The sequence below is a fragment of the Grampus griseus genome (genome assembly GCF_964374135.1).
Source record: "Grampus griseus genome assembly, chromosome: 1".
NCBI lineage: Eukaryota > Metazoa > Chordata > Mammalia > Artiodactyla > Delphinidae > Grampus > Grampus griseus.
This window is the reverse complement of record NC_139017.1, coordinates 147,614,255-147,638,248: the sequence shown is the minus strand read 5'-3', so window position 1 is coordinate 147,638,248 and position 23,994 is coordinate 147,614,255. Positions and strand designations below refer to the sequence as shown.

Sequence of the window (23,994 nt, the reverse complement as noted above, 5' to 3'; positions counted from 1 at the left end):
ATTAAAAGGATCATACACCATGATCAAGTGGGATTTATCCCAGGGATGCAAGGATTCTTCAATATACGCAAATCAATCAATGTGATACACCATATTAACAAATTGAAGAATAAAAACCATATGATCATCTCAATAGATGCAGAAGAAGCTTTTGACAAAATTCAACACCCACTTATTATAAAAACTCTCTGGAAAGTGGGCATAGAGGGAACCTACCTCAACATAATAAAGGCCATATACGACAGACAAACCCACAGCAAACATCATTCTCAGTGGTGAAAAACTGAAAGCATTTTCTCTAAGATCAGGAACAAGACACGGATGTCCACTCTCGCTGCTATTACTCAACATAGTTTTGGAAGTCCTAGCCATGGCAATCAGAAAAGAAAAAGAAATAAAAAGAATCCAAATTGGAAAAGAAGAAGTAAAACTGTCACTGTTTGCAGGTGACATGATACTATACGTAGGGATTCCTAAAGGTGCCACCAGAAAACTACTAGAGCTAATCAATGAATTTGGTAAAGTTGTCAGATGCAAAATTAATGCACAGAAATCTGTTGCATACCTATACGCTAATGATGAAAAATCTGAAAGAGAAATTAAGAAAACATTCCCATTTACCATTGCAACAAAAAGAATAAAATACCTAGGAATAAACCTACCTAGGGAGACAAAAGAGCTGTATGCAGAAAACTATAAGACACTGATGAAAGAAATTAAAGATGATACCAACAGTTGGAGAGATATACCATGTACTTGGATTGGAAGAATCAATATTGTGAAAATGACTCTACTACCCAAAGCAATCTACAGATTCAATGCAATCCCTATCAAATTACCAATGGCATTTTTTACAGAACTAGAACAAAAAGTCTTAAAATTTGTATGGAGATGCAAAAGACCCCTAGTAGCCAAAGCAATCTTGAGGGAAAAAAACAGAGCTGGTGGAGTCAGACTCCCTGACTTCAGACTATACTACAAAGCTACAGTCATCAAGACAATATGGTACTGGCACAAAAACAGAAATATAGATCAATGGAACAGGATAAAAAGCCCAGAGATAAACCCACGCACCTATGGTCAACTAATCTATGACAGCAGAGACAAAGATATACAATGGAGAAAAGACAGTCTCTTCAATAAGTGGTGCTGGGAAAACTGGACAGCTACATGTAAAAGAATGAAATTAGAACACTCCCTAACACCATACACAAAAATAAACTCAAAATGGATTAGAGACCTAAATGTAAGACCAGACACTATAAAACTCTTAGAGGAAAACATAGGAAGAACACTCTTTGACATAAATCACAGCAAAATCTTTTTTGATCCACCTCCTAGAGTAATGGAGATAAAAACAAAAATAAACAAATGGGACCTAATGAAACTTCAAAGCTTTTGCAAAGCAAACTACAAACAAGACGAAAAGACAGCCCTCAGAATGGGAAAAGATATTTGCAAATGAATCAACGGACAAAGAATTAATCTCCAAAATATATAAACAGCTCATGCAGCTCAATATTAAAAAGACAAACAACCCAATCAAAAAATGGGCATAAGACCTAAATAGACATTGCTCCAAAGAAGACCTAAAGATGGCCAAGAAGCACATGAAAAGCTGCTGAACATCACTAATTATTAGAGAAATGCAAATCAAAACTACAGTGAGGCATCACCTCACACCAGTTAGAATGGGCATCATCAGAAAATATACAAACAACAAATGCTAAAGAGGGTGTGGAGAAAAGGGAACCCTCTTGCACTGTTGGTGGGAATGTAAATTGATACAGCTGCCATGGAGAACAGCATGGAGGTTCCTTAAAACCTAAAAATAGAACTACCATACGACCCAGCAATCCCACTACTGGGCATATACCCAGAGAAAACCATAATTCAAAAAGACACATGCACCCCAATGTTCATTGCAGCACTATATACAACAGCCAGTTCGTGGAAGCAACCTAAATGCCCATTGACAGACAAATGGATAAAGAAGATGTGGTATGTACATACAGTGGAATATTACTCAGCCATAAAAAGGAACGAAACTGGGTCATTTGTAGAGACGTGGATGGATCTACAGACTGTCATACAGAGTGAATTAGTCAGAAAGAGAAAAACAAATATCATATATTAACGCATATATGTGGAACCTAGAAAAATGGTACAGATGAACCAGTTTTCAGGGCAGAAATTGAGACACAGATGTGGAGAACAAACATATGGATACCAAGGGGGGAAAGTGGTGTGGGTGGGTGGTGGTGGTGTGATGAATTGCGAAATTGGGATTGACATATATACACTAATATGTATAAAATGGATATTTAATAAGAACCTGCTGTAAAAAAAAATAAAATAAAGTTCAAATATTCAAAAAAATAAAGCAGTTAGATATACTCTATTTAAGGAAATAAAGATAATATTGAACTATACAGATGTAATAGGGAACTATAAAAAGCAAAACATTAGATTGGAAAAACAAAACTAATAGAATTGAAAAATACAGTGACCAAAATTAAAAATTCAGTAGAAGGATTTATCAACAGATTAGATACAACTGAGGACAGAATCAGTGAACTGGAAGTTAAGTCAGAATAAATGACCTGTAACAAGGTTGGCCAGCTCTTTTTGTAAAGAGTCAACTGGTCAATATTTCTGAGTTTGGGGGACTTTGTTGTCTCTGTCACAACTACTCATCTCTGCTGCTGTAACATGAAAGCAGCCATAGAGAACACATAGACAAATGAGTATGGCTGTAGCTATATTCCAACAAAACTTTGTCTATGGACACTGAAATTTTAATTTCATATAATTTTTATGTCATTAAATATTATGCTTCTAATTTTTAAACCAACCATTAAAATGTAAAAGACATTCTTAACTCACCGACAATACACAGAACAGATAGTGGGTCAGATTTGCCTCACAAATCATACTTAGCTGGCCCTTCACTGAGAATGCAGCAGATATATCTGCATGAGAATGGCCTCCCCGCCCCAGGTGTTTTCTATTCTTAAGAACCTATTACAGTTGACCCTTGAACATTTGAACTGCAGTGCATCCACTCATATGTGGATTTTTTTCAACAGTACCTACTACAGTACTACATGATCTGTGACTGGTTGCATCTGAGCCTGCAGAATCATGGCTGTGGAGGAACTGCATATATGGAGGGCTGACTATAAGTTATATGTGGATTTTTGACTGCATGCAGGGTCAGTGCCCCTAATCATGTTGTTGTTCAAGGGTCAACTGTTTATAGAAATACACTTAAAATATCTCTATATCCAATGATACTCCAAGAACCTGGAAATAGATGTCTTAGATTTTTTTGGTCTTCATTATATTCTTTTAATTATGTCTTTGTGGAATAAATGGTTTCTATTTCCTTTGAGAATTCCCTGCTACTTGTGTCTTCACGACAGAATCACTTGTCAGTGTTGTGAAGATTATTTAAAATACTTATATGCAGTGAGCTGTACAAAACCTTGTCTTTTAACTGCAAACTCTATTGTTCAGGAGGGCAATATTTTTTGGAGGTTAAAAATGTGGGCTGTGCTGGGCTTCCCTGGTGGCGCAGTGGTTAAGAATCTGCCTGCCAATGCAGGGGACACGGGTTTGAGCCCTGGTCCTGGAAGATTCCCACATGGCGCAGGACCACTAAGCCCCTGCGCCACAACTACTGAGTCTGTGCTCTACAGCCCGCGAGCCACAGCTCCTGAGCCCACGTGCCACAACTAGTGAAGCCCACGTGCCTAGAGCCTGTGCATTGCAACAATAGAAGCCACTGCAACGTGCACCACAATGAAGAGTAGTCCCCACTCGCCACATCTAGAGAAGCATTGCTTCTGAGCACAACAACGAAGACCCAACACAGCCAAAAATAAAAATAAAATAAATAAATTTATTAAAAAAAAAAGTGGGCTGTGGAGTCAGATTTTGATTTTTAAAGCCCAGTTCCACATCTTACTAGCTATAATCTTGAGCGAGTTATTTAACTGTTATTTCTCAGTTTCTTACTATAAAGTGGGATCATAATAATTGCCCAAGTATGAGATTCAACCTATCCATTTACCTTTGTTGGTGTCTGGTAAACTGGGAAGGCTATAGCCCCAAAATCAAACCTTAACCTCAGCTTGCCTCCTGCTTCTTGCCCCAGATTTCATTTCTTCGACTCATTCATTTAGCAAATATTTCGTGAGTACCAACTATGTGCTTTGTAATTGGGATAAAACCGTGAAATTTTTAAGCCATATGAACAGCCTTGTAAGCTTGATTGGAAAGGATGTCTTGTGAGCTGAAGTCTTAGTGAAGGGGGAGAGAGTAAATGAGAACAGCAAGGGAGGGTAGGAGGTAGTATTTCTGGATAGCATGAGCAATGAACAGGTTTTCTTTTCTTTTTTTTAAGGAAGGTGACATACTGGTGACTCGGAAGCATAAATGGAGTACAAGGAGGATATGAGGGGCCTTCAGGTGCATGGGGTATAGAAGAAAGAGCAGCCTCCATCACATAGGGCTGTAGAGGAAATGGTGTTTTCAGTGAAGACCCAGGTTTCTATGAAATTAGAAGATGGAAGGAACGTTCACTGAAGAAGTCGAGGCTTCATGGAAGACAGTGGAAAGTTAGAATATGGTGAGGTGGGAGAGAAGTGGGAGATTGAACCATGAAGAAGAAGGAGACAGCAGTGACTTGAGCATGAGAAAACTGATGAGGATGTCATTGAGGGAGTGAATAACCAGGATGTGAGGCTGGCGTGTTGGGTTTTGTTGGCCTCAAAGTTGTCCAAGAATTAACCTTGTGTTCCCTGGGGGGTAGGCTCTCAGGCTGCTCAGTGCAGTCAGCTGCAGCCCAATGGGATGATGCCTCCAGAGGGTTCAAGTCTGGTCCCTGGAGAGGCTCTGGCTTCCCAAAAAGGAGTCTACTGTTCAAAGTGGAGGGTCCTAGGGAAAGGCTCAGGGCTACAGTCTGCTGCCCAGACATCGAGGTAAGCGCTTCCTCATTCATTCAACAGCTTCCTTGAGCAGCTACTGTGTATCATGTTCCATGCTCTGAGGATATACCAGTGAGCAAGGTGGTCAGTAAACAAAAGGTGTGATAAACAAGTAACGTTTTCAGTGTCTTGGAAGGTGATGAGTGCTGTGAAAGAAAATAGAGCAGGACAAGGGAATGCTGGAGAAGAGATTGCAAGTTTAAATGGGACGGTCAGGGCAAGCCTCAATGAAAGGTAGATTTGAGCAAAGACTCAGTGGAAGAGAGGGAGTTAGCCCTGCCTGTATCTGGAGGCAGAGCACTCAGACAACACCCTAAGGAAATCTCAGTCTTGGTTATGAGGAACATGACACCGGAGCTGGGGAATGTGCCCGTTAGTCCAGCAGAGACAGGAACCATCTGGAGTCTTGAAGGTGCCAGATCCTGGTGTCCAGGTGTGTTTTTCCTGAGCTGATGTCAGCGTTCTGGAAGCTGATTTAATTAAATGGTGGTGTCATCTGTTTCAGCTGGGTGTAGGTGGGTGCTCCGTGTGCTGGGAAAGCTCCTGTCTGTATGATGTTTTATGGTTGCCATGTGGGCAAGAGCATGGAGGCGTTAATGCTCAGTCTCATTTCATAAGGAATTCCTTGTGAAGACAAGGATATAGGAGCCAAAACTAACAACTTTTAACCCCCAAAGGCTTGTGAAAACCAAGTCAATTGTGAAAGACCTATAAACATAGGGCAGTCTACAATACACCCTGAGGCATAGCTTACTATTTCCAGAACAGCCTGTCAAGTTCCCTATGGCTGCATGGGGAACTTTCCCCTGTGGGGAAAGTGTTTATTGAGCACCTACCATATGCCAAAAGCCAAATTCCTACTTTGTAGCTCACCTGGAGCTCTCAGCACTGTGGTTCTTAACCTTGACTGAATACTGGAATCACCTGGGGAGCTTAAGAAATTACTGACACCTGCCTCCCACCCCCTAGAGGTTCTGAAGTCATTGGGTTGAGGTGTAGCCTGGGCTTTGGGATTTTTAAAGCTCCCCATATGAGTCTAATACTGCTCTAAAAGATTCCATATCCTGTCTGAGGAACTCTTCACTTTCCCAGGTGATTGATACCAAAAATAAACTCACCTTTGAGGTGAGGCCCCTGCCTGTACATAGGACATGTCTATATACAGTGTTTCTCAGCACAGGACTTCACCACCCAGAGATTCTGATTTAGTTGATCAGGAATCAGTTACCTTAATGTTTAAAAGTTCCACCAGGTGATTCTAACATGCCAGGGTTGAGAACCAGGGTATAGCCTTCAAGCCTATCACTATAACCATATTTGAATATAGCATAATGACTACCACAGAATGTAGTAGTAGTTATGTTAGGACAGTTGGATTGTGAGTACTTTTTTCCTTTTGAGTTTACCTTTTCTGTATTGTCCTTATATACCTTTAAAATGAAAAAATATATCTGGATGTGCCTTCTTTTCTGTAATTAAAAAAAAAGAAAACTTTCGGGACTTCCCTGGTGGTCCGCATTTCCACTGCAGGGGGCGTGGGTTCGATTCCTCATTGGGGAACTAAGATTTTACATGGCGCGTGGCGCAGCCAGAAAAATAAAACCCAAAACCGCCCCCCCCCCAAAAAAACGCAAACTTTCATTATGATCTCTAGGTCTCTAAATACTATTTTCAAAAATCCATTTTATATTAATTTTTGGTTACCAGCCCTTTCTCTAGTTTTTTTCTTCATGGTCTTTTAAAATCTGAATCAATTGAAGAATTTCCTGTAAATTCTATTGGCCTATTTAAATAGTTCTTCACTATCTATACTGGGAATAAATATTTGTGTAAAAACTTAATATGTCTTTTCTATGCTGTCAAAGCTCCAAGAGGTCTAAGGATGAGACATGATAAGTCTGGAGGAATAAGCAGACCAAATCATGCAGGGCTCTAGAGATAACAATAAGAAGTTTGGGCTTCATCTTGAAGGCAAAAGGTGGCATCGAAGTATTTTAAGCAGTTGAAAAGCATTAGTTTTGACTTGTAGGAAGGTGATTTTGCCTGTGGGAAGGTAGATGGGTTGGAGAGGAGCAGAAGTGGAAAGGGAAATAAGACTTAGGAGACCTTCATAGAAACAAAGAGTAGGGGGACTTCCCTGGTGGCGCAGTGGTTAAGAATCCCCCTGCCAATGCAGGGGACACGAGTTCAAGCCCTGGTCCGGGAAGATCCCACATGCCGCGGAGCAACTAAGCCCGTGCACCACAACTACTGAGCCCACACTCTAGTGCCCATGAGCCACAACTACTGAGCCCACGTGCTGCAACTACTGAAGCCTGCGCACTCTAGTGCTGGTACTCTGCAACAAGAGATGCCACTGCAATGAGAAACCCGCATACTGCAACGAAGAGTAGACCCTGCTCGCCGCAACTAGAGAAACTCCACCCTCAGCAACGAAGACCCAACGCAGCCATAAATAAATTAATTTAAAAAAAAGAAACAAAGAGCAGAAATAAGTAGAGCAAATCAATAAAACCAAAAGCTGATTCTTTGGCAATATTAATAAAAGCAGTAAACCTCTAGCCAGGCTAGCCAAGAAAAAAAGAGAGAAGACACAGATTACTAGTATCAGAAATAGAAGAAGGATCATCACTACTGATCCCATGGCTATTAAAAGCGTTAATAAGGGAGTATTATGAGCAACTCTGTGCCCACAAATTTGGTAACTGAGGTGCAATAGACCAATTCCTTGGAACACACAAACTACCAAAACATACAAGAAGACATAGATCATCTGAAGAGGCCTATATCTACCAAAGAAATTGAATCAATAATTAGTAGCCTTCCAGAAAACCAGGCTCAGATGGTTTCACTGGTGACTTCTATCAGACATTTAAGGAAAAGATGATACCAATTCTCTACAATCTCTTCCAGAAAATAGAAGCAGAGAATGTTTCTAACTTGTTCTGTGAAGCCGCATTACCCTAAAACCAAAACCAGATAAAGACATTCTCAATTACAGACCAATATCTCTCATGAACATAATGCAAAAATTCTCAACAAAATATTAGCATATTGAATCCAATGATGTACAAAAAGAACCACACACCTAAATGAAGTGGGATTTATTCCAGATGTGCAAGGTTGGTTCAACATTAGAAAATCAATTACTATATTGCATCACATCAACAGGCTAAAGAAGAAAAATCATATCATATCTATAAGATGCAGAAAAGCGTTTGATACAATCCAACATCCAATCGTGATTTTAGGAAAAACTCTCAGCAAAATAGGAATGGAAAGAAACTTGCTCAATAAGATAAAGAACATCTACAAAAAATCTACACCTCACATCATGCTTGATGATGAGAAACTAGATGCTTTCCCCCTAAGTTTGGGAAAAGGCAAGAATGTCCCTTTTTACTACTCCTATTCAGCATTATACTGAAAGATCTAGCTAATTCAATAAGACCAGTAAAGGAAATAAAAGACATAGATATTAGGAAGGAAGGATTAAAACGGTCTTTGTTCACAGATGACATGATTGACTATGTAGAAAATCCCAGAGAACTGGCAGAAAACTCCTGGAACTAACCAGCAGTTATAGCACTATTCCAGGATACAAGGTTAATATACAAAAGTCAGTTGCTTTCCTATATACCAGCAATGAACAATTGGAATATGAAATTAAAAACATAATATCATTTAAATTATCACACACAAAAAGAAATACTTAGGTATAAATCTAAATATATTGATATATATAAATTTATATATATAATTACAAGACTCTGATCAGAGAAATCTAGATAAATTGAGAGCTATTCCATGTTCATGGATAGAAAGATTCAATATTGTTTAAATGTCAGTTCCTCCTAACTTGATCTATAGATTCAACGTAATCTCAGTTAAAATCCCAGCAAATTATTTTATGGATATCAACAAACTTATTCTAAAGTTTATATGGAAAGGCAAACAACTGAGAATAGTCCACATAATACTGATAAAGAAGAACAAAGTTGAAGGACTGATGCTACGTGACATTAGACTTAAGATAAAGCTACAGTAATTAGGACAGCATGGTATTGGCAAAAGAATAGACAAACAGACCAATGGAACAGAATAGAGAGTCCAGAAATAGAAATACACCAATATAGTCAATTGATCCTTGACAAAGGAGCAAAGGCAATTCAACAGAAAAAAAAGGATCATCTTTTCGACAAGTGATGCTAGAACAATTGGACATCCATATGTAGAAACTAAATCTTTCACCTTACACTTTTCATGAGAATTAACTCAAAATGGAATCTAATAGACCTAAATGTAAAACACAAAACTTCTAGAATATAACAGGAGAAAATCTGTGTGAACTTGGATTTGGCAATGAGTTTTTGGATACAAAACCAAGAGTACAATTCATGAAAGAAAAAATCAATAACTTGACTTACTGAAATTAAAACCTTTTGTTCTGTGAAAGACACTGATAAAATAATGAAAAAACAAGCCACAAACCAGAAAAAAGTACTTGCAAAACACGTTTGATTTTTAAAAGACTTTCATTCAAAATATACAAAGAACTCTTAAAACTCAGCAATAAGAAAAACAACCAACCCAGTTAAAAACGGGCCAAAGACTTTAACAGACACCTCATCTGACAAGATGTATACAGATGGCAAATAAGCATATGAAAAGACGCCCATATCTCATGTGTCATTAGGGAAATGCAGATTAAAACAAGAATAAAATATCACCACACCTATTAGAATGGCTAAAATACAAAATACTGACACATCAAATGTTGGCAAGGATGTGGAGCAACAGGAAGTCTCATTCATTGTTGGCAGGAATGCAGAATGGTTCAGCCATTTTGGCAACATATTAAAAAGCTAAACATAGTCTGACCACATGATTTAGCAATTACTGTTGTAGGTATTTACCCAATTGAGCTGAAAACTTATGTCTATACAAAACTGCACACAGTGGCACAGTATGGCACAAATGTTGCACATTGCTCTGGTTTATACAGTAATAAGGGCCTTTTTGTTTAATTATCTTTAAAAAATCATAGTCGCCAACAACTGGAAGCAACCGAGATGTCCTTCATTAGGTGAATGGATAAACAAGCTGTAGTACGTCCAGACAATGGAGTATTATTTGGCTCTAAAAAGAAATGCACTATCAAGCCATGAACAGGCATGGAGGAACCTTAAATACATGTTGCTAAATGAAAGAAGCCAGTCTGAAAAGTCTACATACTATATGGTTTCAACTGTATGACATTGTGGAAAAGGAAAAACTATGGAGACAGTAAAGAGATCAGTAAATACTATGCTACAGATCTTATGAGATTTATTTAGCCTTTCCGCTGAGCTCAGTTATGCAGTGGCATGCCAGTTGAAGACAAGTCCCTGTATATGAGATGTTGGCTTCATTTCAGCGGCCCTCCTTCCCTGTTCCCAGGAGTCTCCTGATCTTCCTGCTGATAGGGCAGAAGTTTGGAGACAGCCAAGTGAGTTGGAGAGAATAATCCAAGTAAGAAAAATTTTAAAAAAGCGGGTTTTTTCTTCATTAAATTAGTGAAATGGCGACTTGCCTGGTGGCGCAGAGATTAAGAATCCGCTTGCAAATGCAAGGGACACGGGTTCGGGCCCTGGTCCGGGAAGATCCCACATGCTGTGGAGCAACTAAGCCTGCGCGCCACAGCTACTGAGCCTGTGCTCTAGAGCGCGCGAGCCCCAACTACTGAGCCCGTGAGCCACAACTACTGAAGCCCACGCACCTAGAGCCTGTGCTCCGCAACAAGAGAAGCCACTACAACAAGAAGCCCACGCACCACAACGAAGAGTAGACCCTGCTCGCTGCAACTAGAGAAAGCCTGCGTGCAGCAACGAAGACCCAATGCAGCCAAAAATAAAAATTAATTAATTAATTAATTAAAAAATATTAGGGGCTTCCCTGGTGGCGCAGTGGTTGAGAGTCCGTCTGCCGATGCAGGGGACACGGGTTTGTGCCCTGGTCCAGGAAGATCCCACATGCCGCGGAGCGGCTGGGCCCGTGAGCCATGGCCGCTGAGCCTGCACGTCCGGAGCCTGTGCTCAGCAACGGGGGAGGCTGCGGCAGTGAGAGGCCCGCGTACCGCAAAAAAAAAAAAAAAAATTAGTGAAATTATGATGATAATTCAGGTGGTCTAGAAGTAGAAAAAGCGGAAGTCAAACATTAAAACAGTAGAAATAGTTAGTGACATTTGTATAGCCTTTCAAAGAATGTTCTGTCCTACATTGTTGCAGGAAATCATTTGATCTTCCCACCAGTCCTGTATTTATTAAAGCTATTTTAAGAGTTAAGAGAACCGATTATCTCATGCCTGAGGTTACACAACTAGTAAGTGGAAGAGCTAGTTACTTAAACTCCGGTCTTTTTACCTTTAAGCCCACTCTTCTTTCTACCAAAGAAAGCAAAGGCTTTGGTGAGAATAAAGGATGGGTTTAAGAGTCAGTTTCTCTTGTCAAAAATGATAATGATACTTACCCCCAGAGTAAGGCTGCTCCAAGGGTGTGCAGAGTCCTGGCTAATATTTTTGTAAGGTCTCTGCTGTATAAATAAGTTGATGGGTCCATGTGAGATGTAATGACTTATTAATGAGGCTTTAGAACAATAGGGAAAGAAGAGATACTTATGTATGTGTATATTATCCAATCAGTGCACATGAAGTTTCTTCAGAGTATCCAGATACCCCTTCTTCCTGTTCAGGTTCAGGAACCATCTCATCATGTTTTCTTTATTGTCAGGTGCATCATTCCTGGCTAATTTCACATCTCCCACCATAAGAAAAATGTAGCAGTACTGTTATTATTTACAGTGCCATGGCTTTCTGGAACCTGTTTTATAGAAACAATATAGATCTTCTTGTCTCTTCAGTTCTCTAGTACCCTTTATTTCATGAGGGTTACATCATTACTCTTCTTTTTTTTTAGCATCTTTATTGGAGTATAATTGCTTTACAATGGTGTGTTAGTTTCTGCTGTATAATAAAGTGAATCAGCTATACATATACATACATCCCCATATCTCCTCCCTCTTGCTTCTCCCTCCCACCCTCCCTATCCCACCCCTCTAGGTGGTCACAAAGCACGGGGCTGATCTCCCTGTGCTATGCAGCTGCTTCCCACTAGCTATCTATTTTACATTTGGTAGTGTATATATGTCCATGCCACTCTCTCACTTCGTCCCAGCTTACCCTTCCCCCTCCCCGTGTCCTCAAGTCCATTCTCTATGTCTGCGTCTTTATTCCTGTCCTGCCCCTAGATTGTTCCGAACCTTTATTTTTTTTTTAAGATTCCATATATATGTGTTAGCATACGGTATTTGTTTTTCTGTTTCTGACTTACTTCACTCTGCATGACAGTCTAGTTCCGTCCACCTCACTACAGATAACTCAGTTTCGTTTCTTTTTATGGCTGAGTAATATTTCCACATCATTACTCTTGATGCCACACTATCCTTATCCTTCATGCTGCCCACAAATACTGGCTTCCAGTGACTCTGAAAGGTTGTGACTGTGCTTTGCTGACAATGACCAAAAACGCAAGTCTTACCCAGAGTATGAAGGGGAAATGTGAAATGTAATTAGTTTGTGGTCATGTTAAATTTACCATTTGAAACTATCAAGACTGAATCATGAAGAAATAAAAATCCAAACAGACCAATTACTAGTAAGGAGATTGAATCAGTAGTCAGAAACCTCCCAAAAAAAAAAGTCCAGGACCAGATGGCTGGTGAATTCTACCAAACATTTAAAGAAAAAATACCAATCCTTCTCAAATTTTTCCAAAACATAGAAGAGGAAGGAACACTTCCAAACTCATTTTATGAGGCCAGCATTATCCTGATACCAAAACCAGACAAAGGCACTACAAGAAAAGAAAATCACAGGCCAATATCTTTGATGAACACAGATGCAAAAATCCTCAACAAAATTTTAGCAAACAGAATTCAACAATACATTAAAATTCAACATACACTGTGATCAAGTGGGATTTATTCCTGGGATGCAAGGATGGTGCAACATCCATAGATCAATCAATGTGATAAACCACATTAATAAAATGAAGAGAAAAAAATCATATGATCATCTCAGTAGATACAAAATAAGCATGTGACAAAATTCAACATCCATTCATAATAAAAATTCTCAACAAAGTGGGTATAAAGGAAATGTACCTCAACATAATAAAGGCCATATATGATAAACCCACACATAACGTCATACTCAATGGTAAAAAAGCTGAGTCTTTCCTCTAAGATCAGGAACAAGACAAAGATGGCCACTTTCACCACTTTTATTCATTGTAGTACCAGAAGTCCTAGCCAAAGCAATTAAGAAAGAAAAAGAAACAAAAGGCATCCAATTTGGAAAGGAAAAAGTAAAACTGTCTGTATTTAGAGGTGACAATAGTATAAATAGAAAATCCTAAAGATTCCACCAAAAAAAAAAAAAACCTGTTAGAATGATTTTTAAAAATTCAATAAAGTTGTAAGATACAAAATCAATATACTAAAATCAGTTGTGTTTCTATACACTAATAATGAACTATCAGAAAGAGAAATTAAGAAAACAATCCCATTTACAATTGCATCAAAAAGAATAAAATACCTTGGAATAAATTTAGCTTAGGAGGTGAAAGGCTTTTTACAATGAAACTATAAGACACTGATGAAGGTAATGAAGAAGACACAAGTAAATGGAATGATATTTTGTACTCATGGATTGGAAGAATTAATATTGTTAAAATGTTTATAGTATCTAAAACAACGTACAGAGTCAGTGCAATCCCTACCAAATTTTATCATTTGAAATTTTATAGTGTAAACGGAGAATAGCACATCTTCCAACCATGCTTCTCTTGGACTCTTTTAGCCCCACATGCCTAGGTCTAAGGGCTGTACTCCTTAAAGGATTATTGTAAAGTTACATTAGATAATTATGTCAACTGTGTGTGTGTGTGTGTTTTAATAAAATGTAGAAACAAAATTGAATTGGAGCAGTTGCAAGAGATTCCTGGTGGAAAGTGTCGGTGAGAATTGCATATACAGCTCAGGCTAAAGCGTTTGCAAGAGCTTACTAGAGAGCATCCTCCCAGACAAAATGAAGTAAATTACAAGGCCCTGGAGACAAAGATAAACTGCAGTAATGTCAGCTCCAGAATCACTGATCAAAGAGCAGAGTGGCTGATTTGTTGAGAAGATACTGCAGTGCCCAGTAGCAAGAGCTGAAAGGCAGGGCCTCCAGAGCTGAGAAATACCCCAAATTCCAGATCACGCAAATCAAGCAGTCCCTCTTCTCTTAAAGTGATAGAAGAGACATGAGACAGTGCCTCCATGTTTATCACAGATCACTGTAAGTGAGGCAAAACCGTATAGAAGCCCAAGTCTGCAGTGGAGTTCACAAAGAGCAAAGGGTCAGTGATGCCCAGGGCAGGATGGATTGGCACACCCCAGATGTGGGTGAATGAAGAGACGGTTGATAATTCAGGAAGAGCCAGCAGACCTGTAATCGTGGGGGAGAGGCAGTCAGAGGAGATAGAAATTGTCCTTAGGGAGAAAACTTTCCATCTTGGAGCTTGAAAGGCTCTATGGCAGTATTAAATAACCTTTCTTACATAAAGGCTATTTCAGGAAAAAAAAAAAAAGAAAATGAAAATGTTTAATGACGAGCTAGGATTACTAGAGCTAACCTAAGCTGCTTCTGCCATTTCCCAAATCATGTCGTCATTCCAGAAGCGTCCCTCTAGTAATTGCAGAAGTGCATCTTCATCAGGAAGGTTAGAGAGGATAGAACTGAAGAAGCAGTGGTGGGGTGAACTCTGTGCTGAGAGTTCTTACCTGTGTTTATCATGCAAGTCCTCCCAGCACGATTGTACTGGCTACCTTGATTAAGTTGCTATATTTGCTTTAAAAGAAGCTGATATTTGTTAACTATGGTTTGTGAGGCAGTGTGCTAGGTGTTACACACATGGTCTTACTCTGTTCTTGCAACCAGTTCCCTGAACTGCTTCCAGTAAACTAGCACCTGGAATGAGGGAGGGGGCACAGTAGGGGGCTAAGTTCAGTCTTTTCTGAGAGGTTCTAGAAATTAGCCCATTGGTCAAGGGATGCCCAACAACACTGATCTATACAGTTCTAATCCTCAAAGTCCTTTCTTCATTTTCCCCAGCCATCACCACCTCATACCCACACTTCCTGTCAATTAACCTTCCAAGTCAAGGTAACCAATTGAGTTCAGTCCAAAAAACATTTTGTTGGGTACTTATATAGTTAGTGCCGTGCATGGTACTCTGTGCTAGGCACTGTACTCAGATTTCATGGTCTGGGAGAGAAAGATGTTTAAATGGACAGTTATTCCTTTTTTTTTTAAAAAATAAATTTATTTATTTATTTTTTGGCTGCGTTCAGTCTTGGTTGCTTCCTCTAGTTGCGGTGAGCAGGGGCTACTCTTTGTTGCGGTGCACGGGCTTCTCATTGCGGCGGCTTCTCTTTGTTGTGGAGCGGAGGCTCTAGGCACGCGGACTTCAGTAGTTGTGGCACATGGGCTCAGTAGTTGTGGCTCACGGGCTCTAGAGCACAGGCTCAGTAGTTGTGGCGCACGGGTTTAGTTGCTCCGCGGTGTGTGGGAATCTTCCCGGACCAGGGCTCGAACCCGTGTCCCCTGCATTGGCAGACAGATTCTTAACCACTGCGCCACCAGGGAAGTCCCTAAATGGACAGTTTATTCTTCAGGGTAACAAGTGCTAGGCCATAGTTATGTCCTAGTCATCACTGTATCCCTAATCCCAGGCCAGCGTCTGGCACATAACAACAATGAGACTGTTACAGTTAGCATGTACTGAGGGAGAACTATGTGCCAGGCTTGTACTAAACATTGTATTGTCAACATAATCCTCACAAGAATTTTATGAGGTATTAGTATAATTCCAGTTTTAAAGATGTGGAAATTAAGGCACAGAGCAGTTAAATAACATGCCCAGCTCGTAAGGGATGGAGCCAGGGTACAAACCCAAGCAGAGTGACTCTGTTGCCTCTAAATATCTGTTGAGTGAATGAATGAATGAATGAGTGAGAGGATGGAAGGGAAGGAGGTGGGAGAGAGAGTGGGGACAAGTGAGCAAGGTCAGGTGACTGTCAGCTCTAGGTAAAATGGGGTCCACAGGCAGGAGAGGTTGGTTCTGCTTGGCGGGGGAAGCAATCAGGAAAAGTTTCACAAAGGAAGTGGTGCTTCACCCGAATGTTGCAAGATGAATAGGTAGTCACTAGCCAGGGCAGGGCAGGGTAGACAGAGCGAAGGCCAACCCTTCTACTTTTGTGGTAGATCCTTTCTCTCTCTCACCTTCTCGGGGACATTTCTCCAACTGTCCCATTTCTGTTGCATCATGCTTGAGTTTTCCTCTTATTCTAACCAGCTTATATGCATGCTGAAAAATTTCCTAACCTCAAAAAAATCTTTCCCTGCAATTCCCCTCCAGCAATTGCCCCATTTCTCTGTCTCCCTTTATAGCAAAACTTCTAAAAATGGTAGTCTCTATTCCCTGGCTCCAATTCTTCTGTTTTCTCTGAAACCCGATGAAAGCAGCATTTCACCCCCACACTCCAGTGAAACAGCTCTACTCAAAGTCAAGAGCAACCTCCGTGTTGGCAAATACAGCTGTCAATCTTGTGGCTACCTTCCCAGGCCGAGCACAGTGTTTGATGCAGTTGGTCCCTGTATCCTTCTTGAGACACTTCATTCCTTTGGCACCTGAGACATCACACTCTCTCCTGATTATTTTTCTATCTCAGGGACTGCTTCTTTCAGCCTTTTGCCATGCTACTCCTCAGCTCCCAAATGTTGATCCTTAAAATGCACACGGTGATCAGGGCACTCTCCCACTGGAAATCATTCAGTGACTCTCCCCAGGACAGGATCCAAACTTGAGCATTGGAAAGCTCCGCCACCTCACCTGTCACGAAGTATTTGTGTGGTGCTCTAGAGGACAGCCAGCCTCTCCAAATGTTCTTTTTCACCACACCCTCCAAGATCTCTGAGAGCTGAGTGGTTCCCATTTGCAGGAAGCTGAGGAAGCTGAGAAGCAGATTGTCCTTCACTTGCCCAAGGTCATGCAGCTTGCAGTGTCTTTTATGAAAGCTTCTAATTCCACGTCCTGTATTCTTCCCATTTACAACCTGTTGTTTGACCTGATTCCTTAAACTTGGGGCTTCTGAGTGAAGCAGAGGCGTGGAAGTCTGGTTCCTTCTTTTAGGTGCCAGCCTCTCCATCTGGATTTCCTCTTAAGAGTGCAGTGGTTTACACTCTTCACCCCAGGCTCTTGGTAGTCACGTTTGCAGGACAATGGTGCTCTTACTGGTCGAAATGTTAAATCTCCCCAAATGAGAGGCCAGCTGCAGAGTAGGAGAAGAACAAGGGCTGAATGATTTGATCAGACATCTGTGGGGACCTCCTGGCATTTGGAGTGTGAGCGCCTTAGAGAAACTAACTATTCTGGCCCGAGGGAGTTGGAGACTGTTAATCTTGGTGGTTTTGACCGCTAACTGCCCCAGAGGTCCCAGCCTGCTGTATGACTCAGAATCCCCAACACTCCCCCTATTCTTCTCTCACTGGGATAGTCAGGAGGCCATTCCTAAGGCATTTTAATTTGGTAATAACTTGACATGGCCCACTATGCCCAGGGCTGTATGTTTTAGAAGTTACTGTTGCTTGGAGTTTGGTTTAGAGCTACTCCATCCTTAATATCTGATTACCCTGCACTGGCCTGGGAAGAGCCTTTCCTGGTGGGCTCTGGCTTCCTGTGTTCCATCTTGCCTGTGCTCTTTCTTCTCCATTATGGATTACCTGAGTCCATAGACCCTGGACTATCCCACAGCCCGATTCTTTTTTTTTTAATTAAAAACATTTTTATACATTTTTTAAAGGTTACTTTCCATTTACAGTTATTACAGAATATTGGCTGTATTCCCCATGTTGTATAGTACATCCTTGAGCCTATCTTATACCCCATGGTTTGTACCTCCCACTCTCCCACCCATATTTTGTCCCTCCCCACCCTTCCTGCTGGCAACCACAAGTTTGTTCTCTATATCTATGAGTCTACTTCTTGTTTTGCTATAGTCACTAGTTTGTTGTATTTTTTAGGTTCCACATATACGTGAGATCATACAGTATTTGTCTTTCTCTGTCCAACTTATTTCACTTAGCATAAGGCCCCCCAGGTCCATCCATATTGCTGCACATCTAGAGCCCTGATTCTTGAAGCATTTTGCCAGAAGTTGATCGCGTTCACTAGAGAGAGGAAAGATGTGGCTGAAGGTTTGTCTGCTGTTGTACATGCATTTCCACGTGCATTTCTGCAATGCACTATGTTAAAGGGACGACCACCATCCATCTTTCCTTTTCTTTGTGAAACTATCTGGAATTCAGAAAGACCATAGGAACCCACAGTACCAGGCAAGCAAGCGGGTGGTGAGGGATTGGAGACAAGGATATGAGGGACTCATAATGCCTCACTGCTTGTTACACACTTCCAGAGAGCTTCCCTACCCCATCTCCAGCTGCACTGACCACTCGTGCTGTCCCTGGATGCTGTGCTTCCCTCTGTGATGGCACTGACTGTGAGCCACACCAGGGCGGTGCCATGTTAAGAGCTCCTGGGCTTCCCTGGTGGCGCAGTGGTTGAGAGTCCGCCTGTCAATGCAGGGGACACGGGTTCGAGCCCTGGTCTGGGAGGATCCCACATGCCGCGGAGCAACGAGGCCCGTGAGCCACAACTACTGAGCCTGCGCGTCTGGAGCCTGTGCTCCGCAACAAGAGAGGCCGCGACAGTGAGAGGCCTGTGCACTGAGATGAAGAGTGGCCCCCACTCGCCGCGACTAGAGAAAGCCCTCGCACAGAAACGAAGACCCAACACAGCCAAAAATAAATTAATTAATTAATTAAGAGCTCCTGCACTTGTGTCAGAGAGAAATAGTTTCACGTCGTATCCACTACTTACTAGCTGTATGATCTTGACTAAGTCTCTTCATCTTTCTGAGCTTGTATGTAAATTAATAATTAATAGCACCTACTCACCTGGCTATTGAGAGGAGTAATTGAAGAAATCTATAATGTTTTCATCACTGTGCCTAGTCCAAAAGCTTCCAGTACGTTTAGTAATTGCACTGAAGTTTATGTTTCGTTTCTGAAATACAGTTGTTTATGTAAGAAAATATTGTTATGTAAATTTCTCTTGTGAAACCCTTGACTTTCTTCTGCCTACCAAATAAAGGCCCAACTCCTGGCTTGTCGCTCAGCATTTACATCTGCATTTCAGGCTTTAAATTTCATTGGTAGGGAAAGCTAAAAAAATGCAGATTTTTTAGAAGAAATTGCACATAGATACAGATGAGTTTGTCTAAATTCAGTGAGCAGTGACTCTGTGTAAGGCCCTGGGCTAGGCTCAACAGGGCACTGAGTGAATCACACATGACGCATGGTAGGCGGTGGCATCATGGTTTCTGGCTGTCCTGTATAGGCACCAGCCTCCCCTACCCTGGACCCACCCCGCCCCCGCCCCTGCAGAAGGCAGCCCTGAGGGAAGACTCACCACAGGGCCCCAGCACAGCAGAGCAGCTGGGCATCAGAGGGCTGGCAGCTGGCCCAAGGGTGGAGACTGGGGAAGGTGGAGACTGGGGAAGTTGGGACTGGGAACTGGCAATGAGCCAGGGCTCCTTCAGGTGCTCCAGCACGCAGGGCCTCCAGCCCCAGCAGTCACTGAATGTGTCTTGTTCTTCCTCTGTGGTCTTCTCTAGACTGCACTGGGCAGGGTTTTTGGTGGCAGGGCTGTGACTCCAGCTGCACACTGAACACATATGGACACTGAAGCCCAGAGATATGAGGTGACTTCACTACAGTCACACAGCAGCAAAGCCAGGGCTACAACTCACAAGCCTTCTGAAAAATAGTGCTTTCTGACTTATGGGCTCCTGAGATTGTCTTATGTCCAGTCCAAGTGCAGTGAGATTGTCAGGGCCATTTTGTTCCTTCAGAAAATCATAAGGGTCTTCTGTGTGCCCATCTCTGTGCAAAGAACTGTGGGTACAGGGTTAAATCAGACCCTGACCTTGAAGTTACAGTGCAGTGAGGGAGACATACTACCGACGATTGCAGTTCCGTACAGCGAGTGCTGGGCAATCATGTAACGCGGATGGCAGGGGGTGGACGGTGAACGCAGGGAGGCACTTGGCCCAATCTGGGGGTCAGGGAGTTAGGCCCAGAGAAATTGACATCTGAGCTGAGTTGTGAAGGACCGGGAGGCATAGGCAGGTGGAGAAGGACAAGGAAGAACATTCCAGGCACAGAGGATAGGAGAGCAGGAGAGCCTCCTTAACTAAACGCCCCAACATGTATTTGATCTCTATTCAGGGCACTGTGAGTGGTTCCCACTGGCTGGGTCATAGTGTGTGTGGGGAGAATAGAGGCAGATGAGGCTGGACATGTAGACATATCCAGGAAGGTTGAAAGGGCAGTGCCTGTGACTTTATCAAAGTCTGGCGGCTCTCTCCTTAGGTCTCCAGGCTCTACTCTCCCAGTCGGGGAGCCTGGATGGAGTTCCTGATTTCCGTGGAATCTGGTTTACTGCAAAGAATCTATGCAAAACCCAGTGAGCTCTTTTTACCAAATTCCACTGCCGGGCCTTGCTTGTTTATCCACCTATTCCTTTAGGGTTTCTTGGCTCCTCCCCCTTACCCCCACCTCCAGGGCCTTGGTGTGGAAAGGGGGCTGAAGTGCTGATTGTAGGGAGTGAAGCTTTGTTCAGGGTTTAAACACCTACAGCTCTTCATGAACTAGTAACCGCTGCCCAGTGCCTGGCAAGCCGTGACTCTCTTTCTCTTCCTCTAGGCCTGCTGAGTTAGCCACCAAGTACGCAAACTTTTCAGAGGGAACTTGCAAGCCTGGCTATGCTTCAGCCTTGATGACTGCCATCTTCCCCCGGTAAGTGCTCCTGTTTCTTCCCGTCACCTGGATAGCCTGGTCCATGGCCCAGGACTCAGACACCCTGCCCCGTGTGGCAAGTGGTGTGCCTCTGAGAAAATGAGATTCTGTGGTACCTTTCCTCCCGTGTCCTTGAGTCGGTGGGTGCCTGGAAAGGACTTTGCTTTTGGCTGGTTCCTACTCCAGTCCCACTCTAGGCCCTTGCTGCACCTTACCCCCGTCTTCCTCTCAGAGCTTGTACCTGCCAGCACAGCTCGCTTCTGTGGAGGAAAGAGACGAGGTAGAACCTACGTGGTTCCCCTTGGAAGCCAGGTATCCAGAGGCCGCCAGACAGTGCTCCACAGCACAGAAGCTCGTAGTCTTTTTTGGAAGCTGGGACCAACTACCTGGCTTCAGGGAGGCAAAGCCAAATAAAGCAGGAAGTAAAGAGGAGTTTCTGAGGCTGACGTTCTAGAGTTCCTGATTTACTTGACAGGAGCTGTGAGAGAAGCTTTCACCCAGTTCCACTGAGAGGCCTTGCTTGCTTATCCGCCTTTTCCTTTCGGGTTTCCTTTCCTGAAACCTTGGTGTGGAAAAGAGCCTGACGTGCTGCGATCGTCTTGTCTGTGGTCTGAGTGCAGTGAGACCCCTGGGGTCGTTTTGTTCCTTCAGAGAGTTATAGGACTATCTGACTTGGAGGGGATGTAGGAGGGGCTGCTCTGGACCTCTGGGAGTCAGGATGTAGCACTCGGACCACCAGAGGAGCCCTAGGGGTGGCCTCTTGGCATGGGCTGTGTTCACGGGGGAAGGGTATGCACCCCATCCCTTAGAAGGCTGAGGTTAGGGCACACGGTGTGCTTGCAAAGGAATGCTGACAAATAGCTTGCCCAGAAGCAAATCCAGGGTATTTGGATTTTATGCTCCTTTTCTTTCCTAATGTCAGCAATCCAAGCTTAGCTCCTCGTATAAAACAGGAGGCTCTGCTGGCTGAATACCTGGTGTTCAGTTAGAGATCCCTTTGTCTGGGGTCTGCCTTCTGACGTGATTCCAATGTTTTGCTTCCCCCAGCTATTTACTGAGCACTGCTTCAGTGTCTGGCACCATGTTCCATATTCTTGCGTGGGTTTTCTCAGACCTACACTGCTCAGGCCCCTGGGCCAGACACCTGTGAGTTTTCCTTGACCTGTGTATGGGTTTTCTAATTGAAAGTAATACAAGCATGTGGGGAAAAAAAACTCAAACAGTACAAAAGGGTATATATTCCCACTCCAGATCCCAGAGACAGCCAATATTACCATAAGCAGGAACATACTGTATTTATTGTACTGTATCTTGCTTTTTACTCCTAACAATATGTCTTAGAGTTTATCCTATTACCAGCATATATGGATTCATCTCATATTTTAAATGATTGCATAATATATAATTGTTTGGAGGTGTCATAATTTTATTAAAGATTTGTTGAGGTTTAATTTACATACAGTAAAATCTACATATTAGTATAGTTGTATGAGTTTTGATAATACCTTTGTGCAACCACCGTAACGGTTAATAGAACACGTCCAACATCACCCCCAAAAGTTCCTTCATGCTTCTTTGCAGTTAACCCCTCCCTTGACCCCCAGGCCCTGACAACTACTGTCCCTGTAGTATTTCCAGAATGTCATATAAATGGATCATATAGTAGCCTTTTGAGTCTGCCTCTTTTGTTCAGTATAATGCATTTGGGATTCACACGTGTGTAGCAGTTGCTTATTCCTTTTTATTGCTGAATAGTATTCCATTATATGGGCATAACATTGTATGTTGTTTATCCATTCAACAGTCAAAAGACATTTGGGTTAATTCCAGTTTTTAGCTATTATAAGTAAAGCCAACATAAACATTTGTGTAGAGGATGTATGCTTCACTGCATAAGAATTTGCCAAACTGTTTTCCAAAGTGACTATACCGTTTTGCTCTCCTGCCAGCAAAGTGTAAGAGTTTTAGTTGTTTTATATCCCTGACATCAATCTTTTTAATTTTAGCTGTTCTAGTAGGTTTAGAGGGAAGGGAAGGCTTAGAGGGCTTACCAGGGAAGCCCTGCTTTTGATGTTTTATCTAAGTCTTTCCCAGGACTTCTCTGGTGGTACAGTGGTTAAGTGTATCATTTTATTTTTAGATTCCACATATGGTCATTTACTAACAGAGGGATGTTGAATTCTCCATTTATCAGTTTTTGCGTCAATGTATTTTGAAGCTCTGCCATTTAGTGCATACAGATTTAGGATTGTAGCCCCTTGCTGAATAGATTCCTTCATTTTTCTGAAATGTCCCTTTTTCACTGGTAATAATCCTTGTTCTGAAATCTTCCTTGTTTGATATTAATATAACCACTCCAGCCTTTTAAAAGTTAGTTTCATCATGGTGTATGTTTTTCTATTCTTTTACATTTTCTGGTGGAGAAGGAGTTTGTATGTTTATACCCTTGAGCATCAGAGAAGTTGGATCTTAGAGGTGTGGTTGGCAGCAGTCCCTCCTTTTACATTTAACCTATCTGTTTCTTTATAATTAGAGAGGGTTTCTGCGGACAACACATAATGGAGTCTTGCTTTTTTTATCCAATCTGACAATGCCTGCCTTTTACTGGAATGTTTATACTGTTTATATTTCAGGTAATCATCAGCGTGGTTCGGCTTAAATTTACCATCTTGCTATGAGTTTTCTGCTAGTTTCTTTTTTCCCTTTCTTTTCCTGCCTCCTTTTGGATTAATTGAGTGTGTTTTATGGTTTTATTTTACCATAAAATAAAACTGTTGGTTTAATAGCTATGCCTCTTTGTTTTATGTTTTTCATGATTATTCTAGAGCTTACTATATACATCGTTGATTTATAATCTACTTTTAAATAATATTATAGCACTTCGCTTAGAGCTTATGAACCGTAGAACAGTATACCTCCATTTCCCCTTCCGCCCTTTGTGCTATTTTTTGTCATATTTTACATTGATGTATTATAAACCCACACAACACTGTCCTTATTTATTTT

At 41.8% G+C, this 23,994-nt stretch overlaps 1 protein-coding gene across 6 annotated transcripts in view; it reads left to right on the top strand.

The window, feature by feature from the left end:
* The window catches only part of ST3GAL3 (ST3 beta-galactoside alpha-2,3-sialyltransferase 3), a 238,671-nt gene that overhangs the window by 145,624 nt on the left and 69,053 nt on the right, over nt 1-23,994 (top strand). For all 6 annotated transcript variants that reach the window (XR_014297310.1, XM_082663768.1, XM_082663765.1 and 3 more), the window contains one exon: nt 20,896-20,988. Coding sequence is in view for 5 of the 6 variants with exons in the window: in XM_082663768.1 (XP_082519894.1) it covers nt 20,896-20,988 (93 nt within the window). In the remaining variant the exon portion in view is untranslated. The remainder of the gene's footprint in view (nt 1-20,895; nt 20,989-23,994) is intronic.